The sequence below is a fragment of the Corvus hawaiiensis genome, chromosome 2, assembly GCF_020740725.1.
Source record: "Corvus hawaiiensis isolate bCorHaw1 chromosome 2, bCorHaw1.pri.cur, whole genome shotgun sequence".
Taxonomy (NCBI): Eukaryota; Metazoa; Chordata; class Aves; order Passeriformes; family Corvidae; genus Corvus; species Corvus hawaiiensis.
In genome coordinates, this window is record NC_063214.1 from 39,287,166 (window position 1) to 39,306,975 (window position 19,810).

At 40.5% G+C, this 19,810-nt stretch overlaps 1 protein-coding gene across 1 annotated transcript in view; it reads left to right on the plus strand.

Annotated features, from left to right (window-relative positions):
- The window catches only part of TYR (tyrosinase), a 41,977-nt gene that overhangs the window by 19,567 nt on the left and 2,600 nt on the right, over positions 1-19,810 (plus strand). The window contains exon 4 of the mRNA XM_048295521.1: positions 17,134-17,315. Coding sequence (XP_048151478.1) covers positions 17,134-17,315 — 182 coding nt within the window. The remainder of the gene's footprint in view (positions 1-17,133; positions 17,316-19,810) is intronic.

Here is a 19,810-nt window from a genome sequence, read left to right on the forward strand (position 1 = left end):
TCTGGAGCAGTTTATATTTTCTTATCCATCTTCTACTTTTTCTCCACGGAATGTTACTTGACTACTGCATAGCTTAGGACAAAAAACCCATTCCCTATGCAAACTTCCATAAATCTGCATGCTCAGAAACCTACTGACTGAGAGTCTGCCTGCATGCAGAAAGGTGCCTATTGAGATGAAGACCAAAATGGTTTCTTCATTTGGGCCACTGAGGCATACAGCACAGGAGGGGTGCAGATTACAGCTTGCAAGCATCATCTTGCAGTCTCAGGCAGTTCACACCAAAACTCTTATATAAAATTTTATCTTATTTAACCAAAAAGCTAGTAGGTGTAAAAAGACAAAGTTGAAGTTGGGCTTTTTCTCCTCATATATATTTAAAATATAAGAGGGCTGAAAAAATAATATAATGTCTATCTAATAAAATATATTTATATAAATGTAGCATAAATATACTATATATTTAATGAGCCTAATGATTGTATTCCTCATACTTGATCCACCCAGAAATAGGGCATCAAGTTTTAGCAGGTCACCCAGGCATCAGTGGAATGGTTCCTTCAATGGGTGAACTGTCTTCTGCTCCTCATATTGTAGGGTATAATTAGTCTTCTGGAGGTGTCAGTTTTGAAACTTTTTTATGTGAAAAGCTTTTCCTGAGGACATGTTAAAAGTTACACTGTGTAGCTTAGCTGTGATTTAGCATATCCATGCATTGACTGCTTCACAGGATGGATGTATGAGGGTTTCAAGTGTGGTTACTAATCTCGAGTTGGTGCCTGGAAATTAACTTTCTAACATCTAGGCTATTAAAAAAATGGGTCAATTGAATATTCAGAGAAGAGGAACACAGAAGAGAAAAAATTATGATGTGCCTTATCAAAAGAATTGTTTTCCTCAGACATTGACACTCTCAGGAGACCTATGCACCTCTTACCTCCTACAAGTAGCACCTTGGCCTTCATGCTGACCCTTCCCACAGAGGAATTTCAGTCATAGTCGTTATGAGTTCCTGGTAATAATTCTCATAACTGTAGTTTTTATCAATTTTAAAAGGCAAAATTATTTGCAAAAGATAATCTCACTAAATTGTACTAGTGTTGAGGAAATAAACCACTGCACAGGCTCTGTGGGAGTGATACAGATATGCATGATGCAACCTCATCCCATCTGTGGCAGAAAGACATCACCAGTGCTCTGCAGCTGCTGTGGATATGGGCCTTAGTACACACAGATGTGAAATCTGAGAAAAATGCTGCCTTTTGTGTAGGTGACAGAAATGCATTAGCATGATTCGGGTTACTTAGCAGCCCTATCTGTGGCAGATTAATCATGCTTTTAGTTATAATTAATAAGTAGGTGACGGATAGGTACATACAGTACATTTTAGAAAACCCTGTTCCTCTCCTACATAGACTTTATACCTGAAGAGCTACAAAGAAGTCCTTTTCTGAGAGGCAAGCAAGAATACAAAGAATAGAGGAAGTGGGAGACAGTCTTCAGACCAGCAGAAGCACGTTTTTTGGTCCTTATCAACTTTTCTCATTTGGGCGGAATACTTTTGAGCTGACTGTTATCACTACATTGGGCCAATGGGCTTTTAACTAACTTTTTAATTGTATCTTCTGATGATGACAACAACCACAGTTCTGCTGGGTCTGGAAAGGCAGGGAGCAGCTCTGTGTCAGGAAATCAGGAATGGTCCAGCACTCTGAGCATCCAAGTAGAATCCCACAGAGGAATTTCCTCACTCCACTGCAAATTCCTTGGGTGAAACTCAGCATGCAGCTTGCTCTCCCAAATTTTCATCCCCTGGAGATGTGTTTCCTTCCCATTGATTCAATGAGACCTTTGAGGAGCTGTGGATCTGAGCTCGAGCTAACCCATCTGTACAGTGGGTGATATTAGATGCCTACGCAACAGGGATGCTGTCAGGGTAAATGCATTAATGACTGTGAAATGCTCAGTTACAACCATAATAGGAGTGATAGAAATAAGGCAATAGATCATTGGAACTGATTTTGCATGGAAACATATGGTACAGAGGAGGATAAACAAGTGTATATGGAGTCTGCTGACAGGTGTGAGCCAAATGTTAGGAGCTGCTTTCTAAACTGAGCAACAGTCAGCCTACCATCTGCTGTCCCTCAGCCTTCCCTGCTCAGGCCTGATGCACGAAAGGAGGGAAGAATAGATGAAGCAGAGGTGTAGCTGAGATCGCTCAGGTGAAAAAAAAAGCATTGGCTTATAAACATTTCCCTTTTTTTCAGGTCATTCCCTCTCAGTAGTGCACATGTATGAAGGTACCCAGGCAACAGCTTTCTTAGCAATGATTAATCAGGTTCCTTGCCTTCTTGTTTGCTAGAAGATGTAGGGATCAAATCTCAGTGCTTGGCAAAAGCAGGTGACGGCCCTGAAAATTACTAATTGTTAATCTAGTGCCTTAAAAAAATAAAAAGAAAAAAGATGCAACAAAATATACATTCAGCAAAAACAAGAGCTTTTTTAGCTCTCTGAAGCATTTCTCTTAATTGCAAATCTCTTTACTATTCAGATATGCTCTGCAGTCAGCACAAGGGAATAACAAGGGAGGAGTCAACCCACTCAAGCTGTAAGGAGCAGCTGCACAGGCCATGAAAGCACGAGCCCACAGTCCTACTTGAGCTCACTAGGGTGTTTTCTGTGCTCTGAGAAGGAATTCTTTCCTCTCTGCTGGATCTTTTAGACCTTTCATCTCTACAGCCATGTAGTATCTTCATCTGTTCTCCCTGCACTTCTGTCCTTTGAATATTTTGGCTTTCTTCTCATTTACTTCATACCTCTATACTTCTGGATTTCCACACCCCAACCGAACAATTTCCCTAAGAAAAGCTAAATAGCAACAGGGAATAGAAGTTGTCATTAAAGATCTCCTGACAACTTTATACCCATGCAGCAGCTAATGCAATGAGGCCTCAGTCCTCATCTCGTTCCTAAGTTCTGCAGCAGTGGGCAGGGTTTATTACAATAATGTGGATGACTTCCAAAGGCCCTGGTTTTAGAACAAGCAATTTAGAACTAATTTTCTGAAGACAACAGCAGATGTGTAGGATATCAGTCTCTTGCCTCTCTAAAGTCTAGTACTTGTTAGACTATTTACATATTACACTAGAGCTAGATCCATATTGCCAGTTCTAATGATGCCATCATTACAAGACCTGTTTTCTCCAGCTATCATGAACAACTGCACAGCTCAGAATACTGCTGCAACCATCATCACATTAACTCAATGCTCTTCTTAACTCCAAGGGTTCTTCTCTGTTAATACCCTTCCACTGCCTCTGTGTTCTCTTCCCATCAGATTAACTGGTTTCTATTGTGAAGGGCCTTCACTGCTCAACCCCAAATCATTTCTTCTTCATTGTTTAGGAACTCATGTACCCCTCCAAAACGTTCATTATACCAATATCTACTGTACACCTTTTTAGCATTCAGACAAGTTCCTCCCTACTCCTCCTTAGTGAGTGGATTATTGCAGTCCCAGTGCATGGGTGCCTGGCCCTCCTCCTATCTGTTTGCATCTCTCTGTTGTGCCTTGTCCTGTGTGCATGTTATAAACTCTGTCATTAAGGGACTATCTCATTGCACCGGTCTGTGCAGCACCTGCCATATCCTTAGCCTCTGACTGTGGCTCTCAGGTATCAAAGAAACAGGAGATAACAATTGCTTCATTTACTGTTGCATGAAATGGTAAAGACAGGACACAGCTGGACATCCCTGCTCTGATCAGCAGCGCACCATTCCTTCGGCCAACTTTATAGACACTTTCAATCCCTGTGGATTCAATGCACCAGCACCTTCTTCCACTTAAAAAATAAAGTCAGCACCATGTCAAAAGTGGAAAAAGTGATTTTGTTGAAAAATGCTTTAACAAGAGGAAATTTGATTTGCACTCCCAGGAGATGTCAAAATAAAAGCTTCTTATTTTTACTCTGTTTTTGAAACAGAACACTTTCATTTTCTCTTGAATGTCACCTCAGTGTTTTTAAACCAAAAAATGGCACAAGAAAAAACTAAGTTGTTCTCTTGTTTTGAAATGTTGACAGGAAACTAGAATTTATTTTAGAAGTTAAACACTATTTGCTTCAAGGATTTGGAATATTTGGAGAAAAGACATTCAAAAAGAATCATCAGAAATTCTTGTAAGACAATGCTATGTTTCCAGACTTGTTTAACACATGAAATAAGATTCATTCTTTACCCTGAACTGTCTCCAGTGTGAGAAAACACAGATAAAGCATGAGGCCAAAGAATTATTTTCTCCCTTTGGTATACAAAAACTTAGAGACACCAAAATATTTGACTGAGGTGCAGCTGATATGGAAATTGTAATACAATGATATATCAGCTAATAATAAAGCAGCATAAAAATGGAAAAATCACATTACAAACACAAAGTGTATGATAAATTTTGTTCCTTGATATGGGCACAGCAAAGCTATTACTGCTTTTTTGAGGTTACATTTGCAAAAAAATTATGATGCAGCTAGAAGTCATATTTTTCTGGAGCTGAATGAGCTACGGCTTGGAGCCACTTGAAATGTATTAGACAAAGGCAGGTCAAGAGGTTGCCATTAGCAATATCCTGGGAAGAGAGCTCTGATCAGCAGGAACAGCTACATCCCCCCAGCAGGCTCTGTGGCACAGCAGCAAGGTAGCCCAGCTCTCACCTTTCCCTGATGCTTAACAAAATCACCTTGTTACAGCAGCTCCTGCTCATGGAAAGCAGCTCTGTTCTATCACAAGGGACCTCAGAGGAAGAAAACTGATCTCCAGCAGAGTGTTTCAGATGAGGGTGGGCCAGGAATGACTTTGGTCACAAGCTTTGGCACACACAAACTTCTACAAGTATGAGATACAGAGCAGATAAGTACAGAAGACAGGGGAAAACTTGAGCATGGAAGTTTTTAGAAGGAAATTTCTACATTTTAAATTTTTTTCCCCTTGGGAATGTCTACAAATGTGCAGGAGGACACATGCTCCCTCTTTTACCACAAGCTCTCTCTTGGCACAGAGCAGAGCTGCTAACCTTTCCCTCCTAACCTCTCAGGCTTTGTAGCATGTTAACCAGAGCTACTCAGCTTGTTTGATGGAGCTGACTCACTCAAAGTGGGCTCAGTATGTGGGCAGAGTGAGTTCACATCTACTGCGAAATACCACATAAATATATCCATGGAAAGCAGAGTGTAAGTGGGAAGGATGGGGTGTTGCTGAGAAACAGCTCCCCAGTATCTCTGCTTCGATATCACTGTGTCTGGGGCTGAAAGGCAAATCATACACCAGGATACTGAGCTGGGCTCTAACATCTACTTCAGTAAGCCTGAGGAGTTGCAATTGCAAAGCACCCAAAGGGATGCAGGAACAGCCTTGGAGGGTCACATCACCTATTGTCTAACACATACCTTGGCTAGAGGCAAAAGTGAAGGAATACAGCTTTAGAGCATCCCTCCTCCAGTGGACAGAGGGGGATGGAGTCTACAGAGCACACTCAAGGGTGCACTTGCATTTAAAATAACCTTAAATAGGTCCTCTGGATATCCACAGATAGAACATACAGAGGCAAAGAGAAATAGGGACAAGGATCAGGCTCTGGAGATAAATATTCTTTTTATTGGTTAAGCATACATATAACCTATAGTGCTGCTGCTCCACCTTGCTTTAGGACAATGACCAGAGAAAGGTTAAACAGACATCTTCTGGTTCATATGTGAAATACAGAAATTGACAATCTCACCTGCCATGTCATTATTCAGGCTAGATGTTTGTAATGATTCATTCTGCTCATAAAAGTCAATTATATAGCAGGTTCAATTCAAATAGCCCTATTTAAAGTGCAGGTTTCATATCAGTCTTACAGCAAGATTTTAGTTCAGCCAACTCAATTAATGAATGGGTCACTTTGTACACCACATATTTTGCAAACAATTAGTGGTTTTTAAAAGGAAAGGTTACACTGCCCTGAAACTTCACAAGAGCTGCATGGTTAGTCTTCACCTATTCTCTTAATGCCGGAGGAGGAGGAAGCTCCCTGTGGCGCAGCGATCAAAATGAGCTCTGATGCAGACAGCTAACATTTCCTTCCTGAAGTACTTCTGCGATAACAGCTGATGTAATTGTTCAAATTGTAAAAAATCACAAAACATCATGGTACTTTTCTCACCGACATGTAGCTACCTCTTATTCACCAAAAGAAATTATCACTTCACCCCCATAGATGTGATTTATGTATTATATGCCCTTGTGAACCTCAATAATGACAATCTTTAAGTCTCAAAAGAGCTGAATTGCAGAGCACAAAAGTGCGTTCCATAGTGTCAGTCCAGCTACCTCCACAGCAGTCCATTTTAATCTGCGTGTTATCTTTCTCTTCAGGGGAAAGTAGTTATTAAACTTTGGAGCAGCTGGCATTTTTACTATCTCCGACTTCAAGTGATGTTTTTGTATTAGTGACAAACCATGGCAAAAATGAATCTGAGAAATTTAACACAGGATATACATTCCATCAAATACTAACTTCTGTTTTCAATACAGCACATGGTTGCTTTGTATTTCCTTATTTACAAAGCACACAGGACATCCCATTATGTCTCATTTAGGACTCGGAGTTTGCAGTGTTAGACAGTATTGGAGACCAAAATCTGAATGGAAAACAAATATTTCTAGCCAAACATTGCTCTGGTTTGACAGCAAGGGGTGAAACCACACATGTGATGACAGCTATTTAAGGACCAAGAATTTCTCTCCTGTATCTCAGAAAAGTTATTTACAACTTTCATTGGTGTTAAACAAAGGCTGACTTGACTAAGAAAAGCAATAGAGTTTAGATCAGATATCTGACAGAATTTCAGCACAGCTAATCCTCATTTAAACTCATTTCTTTCCAGCACAGGTATGGAATAAGCTCCCACAGGAATTAGATTATTTTACCAATAACTGGGTTAGGCTAAGGCCCTACTTAGTCCTGCGCTAGAGAATACGGACATTCCTCTGCACAGATTCCTACACATTTTTTCCAACACTCAGCTCTTGTCTTTAGTGTCAAGCTTAGCTTATCAATTATCTTCCTCTTTAGTAGAAATAAAGCTCTTTACATGGTAATATAACAGCAACTGACCAAAGCTGGGCTCAGCACTTGTTGTTTCATCCTACCCAGTTTTCTGAGAAGGCAAAAACCAGTAATATTTCAGTAAGGTTTCTTTACTGGGAAAGTAGGTTACAGGACTACCCAGCTTGTTAAGATTTGTGGCAGGAAAGCCCAGACTTATATGCAATGGAGTTGAAGCCCCAGGTAGCTACATGACTTTCTTGGGAAGGGTTAAGCAGTTTGCAATGTAACCAAAGGAAAATGTGATAGCAAATGGGGAATAGAACTGCGAGACTACAGCAATTCCCTCTGAGAGAGGAACCACATTTGGTCCTACACCACCAGCAGTGATCTCTGTTCAGGATCACGGTTATCTGAATTCTCTGCAGGACTCTGGTGCTTGAGCAGCTTCTTTTCACAAGAGAGGCTTGAGAACCTGGTGAATTTTTTAATTCTAGGAGAGAAACACTTGGAGGACTGACTTCATGATTATTGGAGCAATGAGGGGAAGCTATATAACCCTCTGCAGCCAAATGAGCATGTAAAGCAGCAATGAGAGATCCAACTGCATCTTCTCCAGCTAGCTGTGGATGCTCAAGCTGTTTGACAGAAAGAGGAAAATTTTCAGAAGGAAAGTCTGAAGATCCTTCTCTTCCCTTAGTCCTACAGACGTGTTGAGGGTGTTTTGTAGATAAAGAGAAAAAGTTCTAAATCACAGTGGTAGAGGGAATATTAAAAAAAAAAAATCTCATAAATGGCATGGAACTGTGTCAGGGGAGGTCTGGGTTTGAAAAGGAGATCAGAAAACAGTGCCTTAGTTTAGGGAAAGGCTCTTTCCCCCAGAGGGTGGTTGGGCACTGAACAGGCTCCCCAGGGAAGTGCTCAGAGCACCAGCCTGACAGAGTTCAAGAAGCATTTGAACAACTCTCTCAAGCACATGGTGTGACTCTTGGGGATGTCCTGTGCAGGGCCAGAAGCTGAACTCAGTGATCCTTGTAGGTCCCTTCCAATGCAGGACATTCTATGATTCTATGAACACAGCAGCTGCAGTAAACTCGAGGTTTTCAAGAAAGTGGGACATATGCAAAGTGGCATTGATTTTGTCTTATGTGGGATTGGTTGTGTGGGACTGCTCCCTTGCCAACTCCCTCCCTCTTGCTTCCTTTATCTGACACTTTCCAAACATCCAGTTTGTACAGTGAGAACAAAGGAGATGGAATACTTTTAGTGACATCCATGAAGCAGAGCAGTGCCAAGATCCTCAGGTGTCACATGGCTCCCCAGCTCTGGTGGTACTTTGTAGCGGGTGGGAAGGTGTCAGCATAGTGTGTGTTATTATACCTCACTCAGAGAATGGTACTTTAGGAGACAGCCTGCAGCCAGTGTCAATCTTGCTGAACAAGGAAGGGACTTTTTGTCATCTGCATGTTGCCCCTCCGTGTTTCAGGTGGCCTATTCCACTCTAGTCCACAAAAAAATCCCCACTTTTGGTTTAGAAGATGAAGTAAAGGGAAACAATACAGTAGACCAGACCTTTCCTGAAAATGAATATTCATATTTCAGAGGCATATAATTGATCTACATGGGAATATATGCTCTGAGAAAAAAAATCAGAAGCACAGCATTATGTGAGAAGACAGCTCCACCAGCCTTAAACATCCTTCTTTTTCTGTTTTGTGCAAGTCTATCTTTTAAGTGTTGACAAATCTAGAAGCCCAAGCTGGTATTGCTACCACAGCTTCATGTTCTTGGGTGCAGCCAGTATCAAGGTTGAGCATGTACTCCCAACCTCACCCACATACGCTAGTTCATATATACATGTATGCACATATGTAAACATGCTTGACCAGATGTACAGATCAATGCAAGAAATGCAGCACTCACACAAAAATCCAATGGCACCAACAGCCTCATCCTCTTTACCTCTTTGGTTGACAACAATGAAAGCCTGTTATGGGAAAATATAGATACATATAGAGATATATACATGCACAGTCCAGATTCCCCAGTAATTGGCCTTACCCAGTCTACCCAGTAACATGATCCCTGACCTGCAGCTGCCTCACCCACAGGCAGACACACACACAGATGCCTGCATAAACAGGTCTCTCTGGTGGCTGGCCCAGGGACTGGCAGGTACTGCGAGGGTTTGGGGAAGAGGCAACGTTGTCCAAAGATGCTTGCTGCATGCTGCAGCTTGGAATTGATGATGGAAGCCCCTGGATGCTCTCCAGCAGCTGGGAGTTGACAGAATAAGCACTGTAACCCAGGGCAATCCTCAGCAGTGACTCACCAGTGGGGGACAGAGCCTCAAAGGCTTTGGATAGGTTTTCACAGTAATTGAGGGCAGCATGTTCATTTTTAATCAGACACTTGCATTATGACGGCGTAATTTGTTTACAACCTTCCTGAGAGTCCCTGTAGTGTCTTTAGCCAACTTAAAACAAAAAGAACAAAAAAGAATACTGCAATATAACCGCATACATTGGCAAACAGTGCAGTGCCTTGACTTTACAGCCTCAGCATCAGCACCTCTTCCAGGACTGAAGCACCAATCCTTCTCCCAAATCCTTGGGATGGGAATTACCTGAGGTGACTTTGAGATACTGGCTGACTAGTGCCAACTTTTAAAGTGATGACTACTGTGTAATCACAGTCCTTGGGCTGGCATTTCAGCTTTCCTCAATTTGTTTCCTTTTTCTTTTCTTTCCAACTGCAAATACATGTTGCTTGCCAGATTTCTTCTACAGCATGTCAGATCTCATGATACTGAAATAAATTGTATAAATGAGCTCTAAGCAACAATGTTCTGTCTTCCTTCTGGCATAGTCAGTCTGACCTAGCCTCAGTCTCACAACTGGAGATGAGGAATGAAAGTCTCTGTGTCAAACCTTGCACAACAAAGGACATGGCTTTGGATTTGAACTTGACAAATTTATTAGTGACTTACAAAGTGGCCGTCTAGCACCTGAATGGTTAATACTGAGTGCAGGCTTGGCTGAGGCACAGGTTTATCAGGCTGTTGAGAAACAAAAGGCACAATTTCAATATTGCTTTAAGTCAGTTTGACCTGGCACATAGATTAGGAAGAAGAAAAAGTCCTACTTGGTAATTAGTGCTACCCAGAGTTTCTCCCTTGTGCTGGTACTGGCCATCATACAAAAGAATAATGAATCAGATCCATGGCTTTATTTCATCTGAACTATCCCAGAACAAATGGAAATAAAGGGGAGGTTTGGTTTCAAACCAAATCAGCTCCTTAATCCTGCCTATGGCATCGCTGTGCAAATGCTTAGAAGGAAAGTGAGGACAAGGAAGCAGGAGGAAATCCGTACTGTGTCCCCTGCAGTGCAAAGGACCCAGAGTGACCATGAGACTTCACCATAAGGTTATCGTAGTCCTCCCACTGGGCATACCTGCAGTACCAGTCTTGTTCCTTGTTGTGTGACAGAGGAATTCATACAGAGGTACTGAACCCTCTTCTTCCCCCTTCACCTCTCTCCAGCTGTCCTTCACTGCAAGGTAAACCACACTGGAATAAAGTTTTTCTGTTAAATCTTCCTGAAGGGAAAGTTAGTTAACACTATGAGCCAGTGCCTCTGAGGTGGCTCAGTCTTAGAAAAGGATATTTAAGATATTGGTATGTGGTAATATATTGGTTTCTCCTCTTACACTCAGTCAGTTAAGAGTACCTCTGCTCATGACTGTGGTAGCACACTTGGGAAACAGCCCGTAGAAGGGACAATTTGCAAAAGGATAAAGAAAATGCTTACTCTTAGTGTTTTACTCTATTTTTCTAGATTTTAAGATTTCCTTCCTGTGAGCAGCATCTTTTTTCAGAGTGTACAACACTATCTGGAACAGTAGGAAGCAATCCAACCTATATACAGCACCGCTTTTATACTCTGCCTGATATTTCCCACTGGCAACATAAACCCAGTTATTTCTTGGCTCATCCTTTCATTAGTTATAATCCCCTTGCATATATTACTCATAAAATAATACAAATTCATATTTTCAGTAAGAAAATATATATTGGTGGCCTTTTTTTAATCATCCTCAAATCAATCCTATTTTCCTACCACTCGTTAAACCAAGGTGGGTTTGTTTGTTTGGGTTTTTTAATTAATTTTCCACTACGGCTTATTTAATTTCATTTTGTATAACCTGATATGTATGGAGCAGAACAAAGAAAGTACTTGAGTCTATTTATATGCAATTAAATAGAAGCGATATATCCACGTCTTTTATAGATGGCTTTAATTTTCACTGTGCCACACGAAAACGTTTTGCAAAAGCAAAGTATATTTTCCCGGAATGAAAATTTAAACTGACAAAGCATCAACATACCAGGTGGGCGTCCTTATTACTTTTTACCACATACCAGTTCTTTGGAACCTATTAGAGGTGGTACACACAAGTATTAAACTCATCAGCAGTTCCAGTGATCTGTAGAGAGACATATAGCAAAACATTTAAATAAAATTGAGACCGCATGCTTTGCAATGGTATAACTTAACTCCTGGCGGTGCCACAGTTTGGTACAAACTGGCCCCACACCTGAGGTCCCACTCCACCACAGTGTGTCTGGTATGAATTTAGGTAAGTTATTTTTACTCTCTGCCTGTTTTGTGTAGAGTAAAATGAGGCCTGTAAGAGTCTCTAAAAATTCTCCAACATGCAGGAAAAATATTCTTTGCCTTTATGATTTTTTTGGAATCCTTCTGACTGGATGACCTTCCTTAGCTACTTCTGCATCACACATGGCCTCTGACTGAATCAGATGGCTTAAGTGACAGTGAATTTATCATGTCCTATGATCAATTTTTCCATAGTTTAAATACAAAGCTGATCTTATTTTAATCTACAGTTGTCTAAATCCAACCCATTCTACAATTTTAAAATTCTATTTCCTACTACAAAAATAATCTTTATATAGGGCGCTGATTATCATAATCTAGTAATTACTTTAATACTACACCCACTACAAAATAATTTCTACTTCGTAAATGCACTTTAGAGAGACTGAACCTCTCTGAGCACTAAATGTGAGACAGGGCATCTTTCAAAATTCAAATTATTCTCCAGTTTCTTTCAGTTCTTGGGCACCTTATTTGGGACATTCAGTTTGGGGACTTTGATTTCTTCAAGAGAAGAAGAAGCCTTCCAGATGCAAACAGTATTTTCTCTAATCTAGACAGAATTATTTTTTAATCTGCCCAATGCCTTTAAATAAAAACTACCCTTTCCAAGTCAATTTTGCTTGCTGCTGAAGAAAGACAAAGGGCATTAGGGCTATCAGGAGACTAATCTCTATTTAATTTAGTTATTTTACATGTTTTAAACTTTTCTTTCTTAAGCTTTGATTGACTGTGACCGTTCTAGCTCGACCTATCATCCTCAAGGATTTATAGTTTATTGTTGCTAATCCCAGGCCAGGTTCTCTCCATTTCCACTCTCTGAATAAAATTCCCAACAACTTTTGATAAGCTCTTCTCTTTTTTCCTTTATCCCGCCTTGTCTTCCCACCACGCTCACATCCCATCTGCTCCCTTAGCACTGCCAACATCTCCTGAGTGATGCCAGTCTAGCTGGAATTGCAATGCTAAAAAAGTCTCTGTCTCTGGAAAATATCACTTCCAGCTATACAAATAGCTACTTATCTGCTTGCTCTCTTTGTCTAGATGCTGAGGAAGAAAGTAACCAACCAGATTTCTGCAGGAGCCAGAGAGATTTCTCTCCTTACTAAACTTATGTCCAGTACTCTTTTTTTTGGCATGGAATTAGTATGGAGGTTGGATAAAGCGGTGCCCTGATCTGAGTCTTTAGATGTCCTTTTTGTTACCTTTAGTTAAATTACATCAAGAAAGGGAGGCAATATAGAATAAAATGGCCCTGAAGATGTCCTTTTCCTCATGGTCCTGCTTTGTTAGGCTCTCAGGTCCACGGAAGGATGCAGAGGTTCATATGAAGAGAATATAAGAGCAGTGGTTTGCCAAGATAACCAACAATTCTAGGGAGTTAAGGTCTGCTTCTTTGCCACAAACCTGGCTTTTCTACCAGGAGCTTTGTCACTCCATGAAGGGACCAGCTAATTACCTCAGCATTTTGTCTCTGTGCATGTAGCATTAATTCTGCAGACCTAGGTTCTTCCAAGGTTGTAGCTCCTGGGAAAAGAACAGGAAACAAGCACATATTTTCAAGATACTAAAGGGAAATAACTTACATGACTGCTTTTAGGGGAAGAAAAGAAAAACTTTTGTCAACTGTAAGCAGATCAACATCTGATGATGGAAACACTGATTTCTTTCTGACATGTCATTTCCTGCATGGCAGAGAAAATATTTGATGCTAACTGCCTTAAATATAGCCAGGGCTGGAGAAAAGCACCTTATTTGAAGAAAAAAAGTATTCTACAATGTTTGATGCAGTGGTCATAGTACTCTGAAACAAAAGAGAGTGTGATTACTTTCTCCTAACATACATTTTTTTTGGCCAAAATCTTTTCAATTAAGTCTCCAAGGACAGGAGCACTGTGCCAGTGTCACTACCTGGCTGACAGCAAAAGACATAGGCTACTGCAGGATTTCAGTTTTCTCTAAAAATGTATGAAGGGAGTTAATGGTCTTGGCTGGGGAGTCATAAAATATAACTCTGATATGAAATAGCTTATGGTGGCCAAGAAGAACTATTTGTACCTTACCAATAGAAATACAGCTGAAGTTATGCCCTGTCCATGGGCTTCTCTCCCCAGATGGATGCAATTGGGAGTTTTCTTTTTCCATTAAGCTGGGAAACTGTTTCTGAAAAGCAAGAATAAGTTACTGCTTCTGTAACTTACAAAATATGAGTAAGGTAGGTGCCCCCCTTAAAAGGAGAAATACAAACAGATGAAGTACATGTAAAAATATTACTGATATACTAAATCTGTCAGTTTTCTCACACAAAATTAAAAAAAATCTATGAACACTCTCCTGGAAATACAGATCATCATGCATTGTCTGGCCAAGAAAAAAAATTGTGTTTTGAGTCCCTCTTACTGAACAAGCTGGGAACAAGCCTCTAAATTGAAATAATAAATGCAACTGCACCCAATCACTTTATTAGCAAGCAGAATATGATCCTAATCTTTCAAAGTGTCAAATAAAACCCAAAAGCAAAAAACAAAAGACTGCCACAAGATAAATGCACATGACTAGCTCTTCTGAAGGCAGTAAAAGAAAATGTGACTCTTAAACTTTAAAGGATGTTTCTGAGATTTCTGTGGTGGCATACAGATAAGTTCAATGAAAGAGATTTCAGCAAAGATGGTAAGATCTTGTGCCTGCTAATGGAGAGAACTGTTCCCTTACAACACATTGAGTTGTGCTACACATTCTGTGCATCAGCAAAACCCATCATATCAGGATTTAGAGGCATGTAATCGCATCTGAATCTAAAGATCAGCTGCAAGGGCAGGCAATTCAATGCTCCTGTTGCTCTAAGCAAAGCTTGATACCTCATGTGGGAACCACTCTGCAAATGAAGGAATCCAAAAGAAGAAATCCAAAAGTACATATGTTCATTTCCATGGAAATATTTTTGCATTTGCATTCTACTTGAAAGATTACTGGCCTAAGGATTCTTACCGAAAGCTCTTATGCAACAGCAACACTTAACTCATGCAGAGAGGATGCTGCATTTCAGGACATGTCTTGCAAAACTCTTTCAGGCAAATGATGACTTTTAGCTCTGAACTTTGTGCTCATCAGCCCTCAGGATTTTCAGATTGTGATTGCTCAGCATTTTCTAAAACCAGGAAGCACCTCAGATTGAGCATTCCAAAGTTAGGGTACAGATCATCATCAGACTTTAAAAACCTGATACAAGTCCTATCTCTGCCTTCTTAAAATATTACCATGTTCCCAGAACCAGAGTACCTCTGTACCTCTAACAACCTTGTGCTGCAAAGAAGAGCTATCTCAGCTCCCATTTACAACTGCTAGGAAAATAAGGCAGTAATACTCAGGGTACTTTACACAAGGCATGAGTAAAAGACAGGCAGGGAAAAGATTGGAGTACAGTACTCCCCCACATCCCACCTCTCCTCAAGCTAAATTACTCCTTTATATTCTATGTCTTTTTTAGTGATTACTGAATTTCTTCATGCTGTTCTCCAAAGATTACAGAGATTCTGTTCAAACTTTCTTGAGATAACTCCAGCTGAAGTCTTCATAAATTTATCCATCTTAAAGCTTTAGCTAAACATTATTATTCAGATAAGAGTTTTTCCAGACAGGGTTGATGAAATTAACTGAGGAAGAGAGACACAAATGAAGATTTTAATTAAAATTAATACCTGCATTGTAAAGGGTAGACAAGGTGTATGATCACAGTCATGTCTTCATTTATTAGAGTATTTGATCCTAAAAAGAGAACCAATATTTTGGCCCTACCTCTATTTTGAGTAGTGTGAGAGGGCTTTAATTTGGTGGGCTATGCTGAGTGTTTCTCAACACTTCTGCCCGAAAACAAGAGGTAGAAATCTCATGGCAGAATATTGGCAGATAGCCTGCAGAGATCCTGATACCCCTGAGCACCTGCATTTAGGGACTGTATTTCTGAGATAACCTAAGATCTCCATTAAAGCACAATTCACAGGTCTCTTTACACCATTTATATCCCTTATAACTGATAAATGAATCCAGTGATCCCTTCCTGAGCCTGATGTTGATAATTACCTCCCACCAGTATCTTCTGATTTAGTATGGAGTCCTCTTTCTTCATGCACAAGATACCTGCATCTGCTTGCCCTGCAGCATTTTGCCACCTTCCCTATTCCAACCTGGCACACTCAGGTGAACAAACACAATGGGATCAAAGAAAGGATTTGAGGATTGAAAGAAAGTGAAGAGTTGAACAGAAAAAGCTCAAAGGGAGGGAAACTGAGGATGTTTTGGAAGGTTCCTAATTTTGCTTTCCAAACACATCCAGTAGCTGACTTGAAAATGTCAACATAAACTCTTCCCCTACTGCAGCCTTTAAACTTTCTGCCTCGAAGTTAAAGAGCAGACACACAGCCCTGTGGTGACAGAAAGCTAATGGAAGATATTTTGGAAGAGAAATATGGAATGGAGCAGCTGAGGCTGGAGGTGTGGGGAACAGCTTCCATTTTATTTACACGGCAAGGTTTTGGTAGCTAGGGGGCTACAGGGTTGGATTCTGTCAGAAGGTGTCGGAAAGCTTCTGTTCCCATGTTAGCTGGAACTTGTTCCAGCTGTCTGCAAGATAGCCCTGTCACTGGCCAAAACTGAGCCCATCAGTGACACTGGCAGCACCTCTGGGATAACATATATAAGAAGAGGTAAAATAAAGCTGCACAACAGCAGCTGGGAGAGAGGAGCGTATTAAACAACAGTGCGGACACTAAGGTCAGTGAAGAAGCTCTGGCTGGAGAAAGACACTTTACTTAGAGCTGACCTGCTTTGTCAAGATTTTGGGCTCATACAGCTTATCCTTTCTTCCTCAGATGTTTCAACTCCTTTGGTGATGTGCAAAGGATCATGGTGTAACTGTATTTTATTGCAGGTGTGAAAACCCTTGCTAAGAAATTAGAAGAAGGGGAATAGGACAGAGCAGCTAGAAACAAGACCATCTACAACCAGCTACAAATGTTTTTGAGAGTGAGGAAGAAGGACTGAGGTCTTTAATCCATTTTTCTCTTTCCCTCACAGCCACATGAATTGCTGAGCACAAAGAGAGAGTGATTTACATTTCTGGAATTTAAAAACACATTCAGAGTCTTTGCAGCACCATAGGCATTTGCTTTTTGTAGCCTTGCATAGGAACTCAGCAGTGAAGTGGATAAGCCCAAATTTGGAAATTTGGAAAGCATTATACACACGTAAACGCAAGACATTGCATGCAACTCTATCTCCAGAATTTTTTTAAAAGTAGCACTTTCTTTTAATCTTCAAGAAGAAAATTTCTGCTAATCTCCATCATTAATTAACATGCTTTTTCTTCCACAGCATTTTTGAACGATGGTTAAGAAGACATAGGCCCATGCTAGAAGTTTACCCAGCAGCCAATGCACCAATTGGGCACAATCGAGAAAATTACATGGTCCCCTTCATCCCTCTTTACAGAAATGGAGAATTTTTTAAACCCTCAAGAGAGCTGGGATATGACTATGCATATCTGCAAGAACCAGGTAATATTATAATTTTGGGTCAATGTAAAAGGTGAAATGTAAAATTTGTTGCCTATAACCTGGAATATGTCTGCCATATGAGCAGATAAAAAGTCCTTCTATTCCAGATTTTTTCCTGAATATAGTCCCCAAATTGTACCTGCTTGTTTTCACATTTCTGGTCTGATATCATACATATCTGACATGATACTGTTACAAAAAAATCCTACTGATATCAGTGCCATCCATCCTAGCCTACTAATAGCAAAATCTGACCCAAATGTTCAGCTAGTGATCAGAACTGGGGAGAAAAAGTGCTGGACTTCAAGGCTGTCATTATGGAGAAGATTCTTCTGGGAGGTATTAAAACACCTGAAAGACAATGCAGTCATGGGCCAGAGACAGCATGACTTCATGAGGGGAAAGTCCTGCTTATCAAACCTGATTTCCTCTTATGACAAGATAACCCACCTCATTGGTCAAGAGAAGGCAGTTGATGTCATATTTGGATTTCAGTAAAGCTTTGGATACTGTCTCTCACAGGACTCTTCTGGACAAAGTGTCCAGCACACAGCTGGATAAACACATCATGTAATGGGTGAGCAACTGACTCATGGGTCAGGCACAAAGGGTTACAGTGAGGGGTGACATCAGACTGGTGACACGTCACTAGTGGGGTTCTGCAGGGCTCTGTGCTCCTTAACATCTCCATAAATGACTTGGGCACCAGACTGGAAGGGATCCTAAGCAAGTCTGGAGACAATAAAAAACTGAGAGGAGCTGTTGACTTCCTCGAAGGCAGGGACGCCCTGCAGAGAGACCTCAACAAATTAGAGGACTGGGCAATCACCAACTATATGAAGTTCAACAAGGGGAAGTGTCAGATTCTGCACCTGAGATGGGGCAATCCTGGATGTATGGACAAACTGGGGAATGAGATGCAGAAAAGACTTAGTGCAGGTGCTGAACTATAAGCTATTGAAACAGCCAGATGAAGACCAGAAATAAGTATACATATTTTTTAATGAAAGACATTAGTTTCCTAAACTCATACTATTGCTAGAATTGTACAACTCAAAGTGCCAAATACCATGACTTTCAGGAATTCTGAATCCTGAAGTGGTACTTCAAGAGGAAGGAAAAGGTAAAATACTTACCATTCAACAATTAATTTCTGTTGCCTTTTGGACTCCTGCCTTTTCCCAGGGGAGTACATATCCCTCAGAAAAAGAAAATCCTATTAAATTCTGCCCATGTTTTTAACACAGAGGTAAGGAAAGTAGTTCCTTAATTATTCTGAAAGATCAACACAACGAATGAAATTCCACCTTGTTCAGAAAGCCCAGGTAATCCTCAGATGTCACTCAACTCCTTGTTAATCTTGCTGAGAAGAAGCGATCTCAAGCTATTTCTTATCTGGCGGGAAGAACTGGTTACAAATGGAAAGTGGTTGGACTCTCAAAATACGGATACAGATTTTCTTACCACTCTAGCGTTTAAATACAGACTTTTCTTCAGATAGGAATGCTAGATTCTTGTGTCCTCAAGGGAGAAAAGAAAGTCTGTGATTGGCAAACAGGAAGTACTGGACAAATAGGAAAAAATTACTAAAGAAAAAAAAAGTCAGTAGCAAAGATCTGGGTGGTAAAGCAAAGGCAGAATTTCTGCAGATCTTCCAGATGAGGAAGAAGAGGTAAGGCAGAGAAAAAGACAGAATGAGGAATGAGCACACAAAATCTGGCCCTATCCTACTCTCAAGACCTGGCTTGTTTGCTTTTAAAGAAAGTGGTTTAGTGGTGATTTTGGTGGTGCTGCGTAGACAGTTGAACTAGATGGTCTTGGAGGTCTCTTCCAATCTTGATGATTGTGTGAGTCTGTGAAGAGCAGCAGTTCTGAGTTACAGTACCAGCAGCTTAGGAGAGATAAAGCAGGACTACACAGATCATGAAGAGGCTGGTTACAAGAAATAAAACTTGGAAAGAATCCAATGGCAAAATGGCATTTTAATGCTAAATTAAATTGTTGTTGTGTCCCTGAGGAAAAATTGATGCTTGGAGCTCTGCTTTCCACTGCAGAGCAAATCAGTGTGTAAGAGTATGTAATTTTAATTGCAGCTTCATTTATTTTTACATGAATGACAGTGCTGAAGCAGAAGTGGTCGCAAACAGTGTGTAAGGAAATCCATCCCTCAGGAATCCAAGGCACGTGTCAGAGTGTAGTTATTGGGAGCTGCTCTGAGCAGAATCTGGAGCAGACATCCAGCTTTCCCTGACATGAGAATTGTGAGCTGCAAAATGACCACAACCTACACAGCTGCCTGAAAGCAAACATGAGCTTTGGAAGACTAATGGCACCACCTAACAATAGCTGTCAAAACAAGTTGCTCTGTCAAGAGCTGTTCCAAGAGCTTATATTTCAGCACCCAGACTGTCTTTTCTGTATTTTTTTCTTCTTTCAGAAATGAAAACAGATAAATTTACAGATTCAGTTTTGACTTCTTACCAGAAAATCTTCCT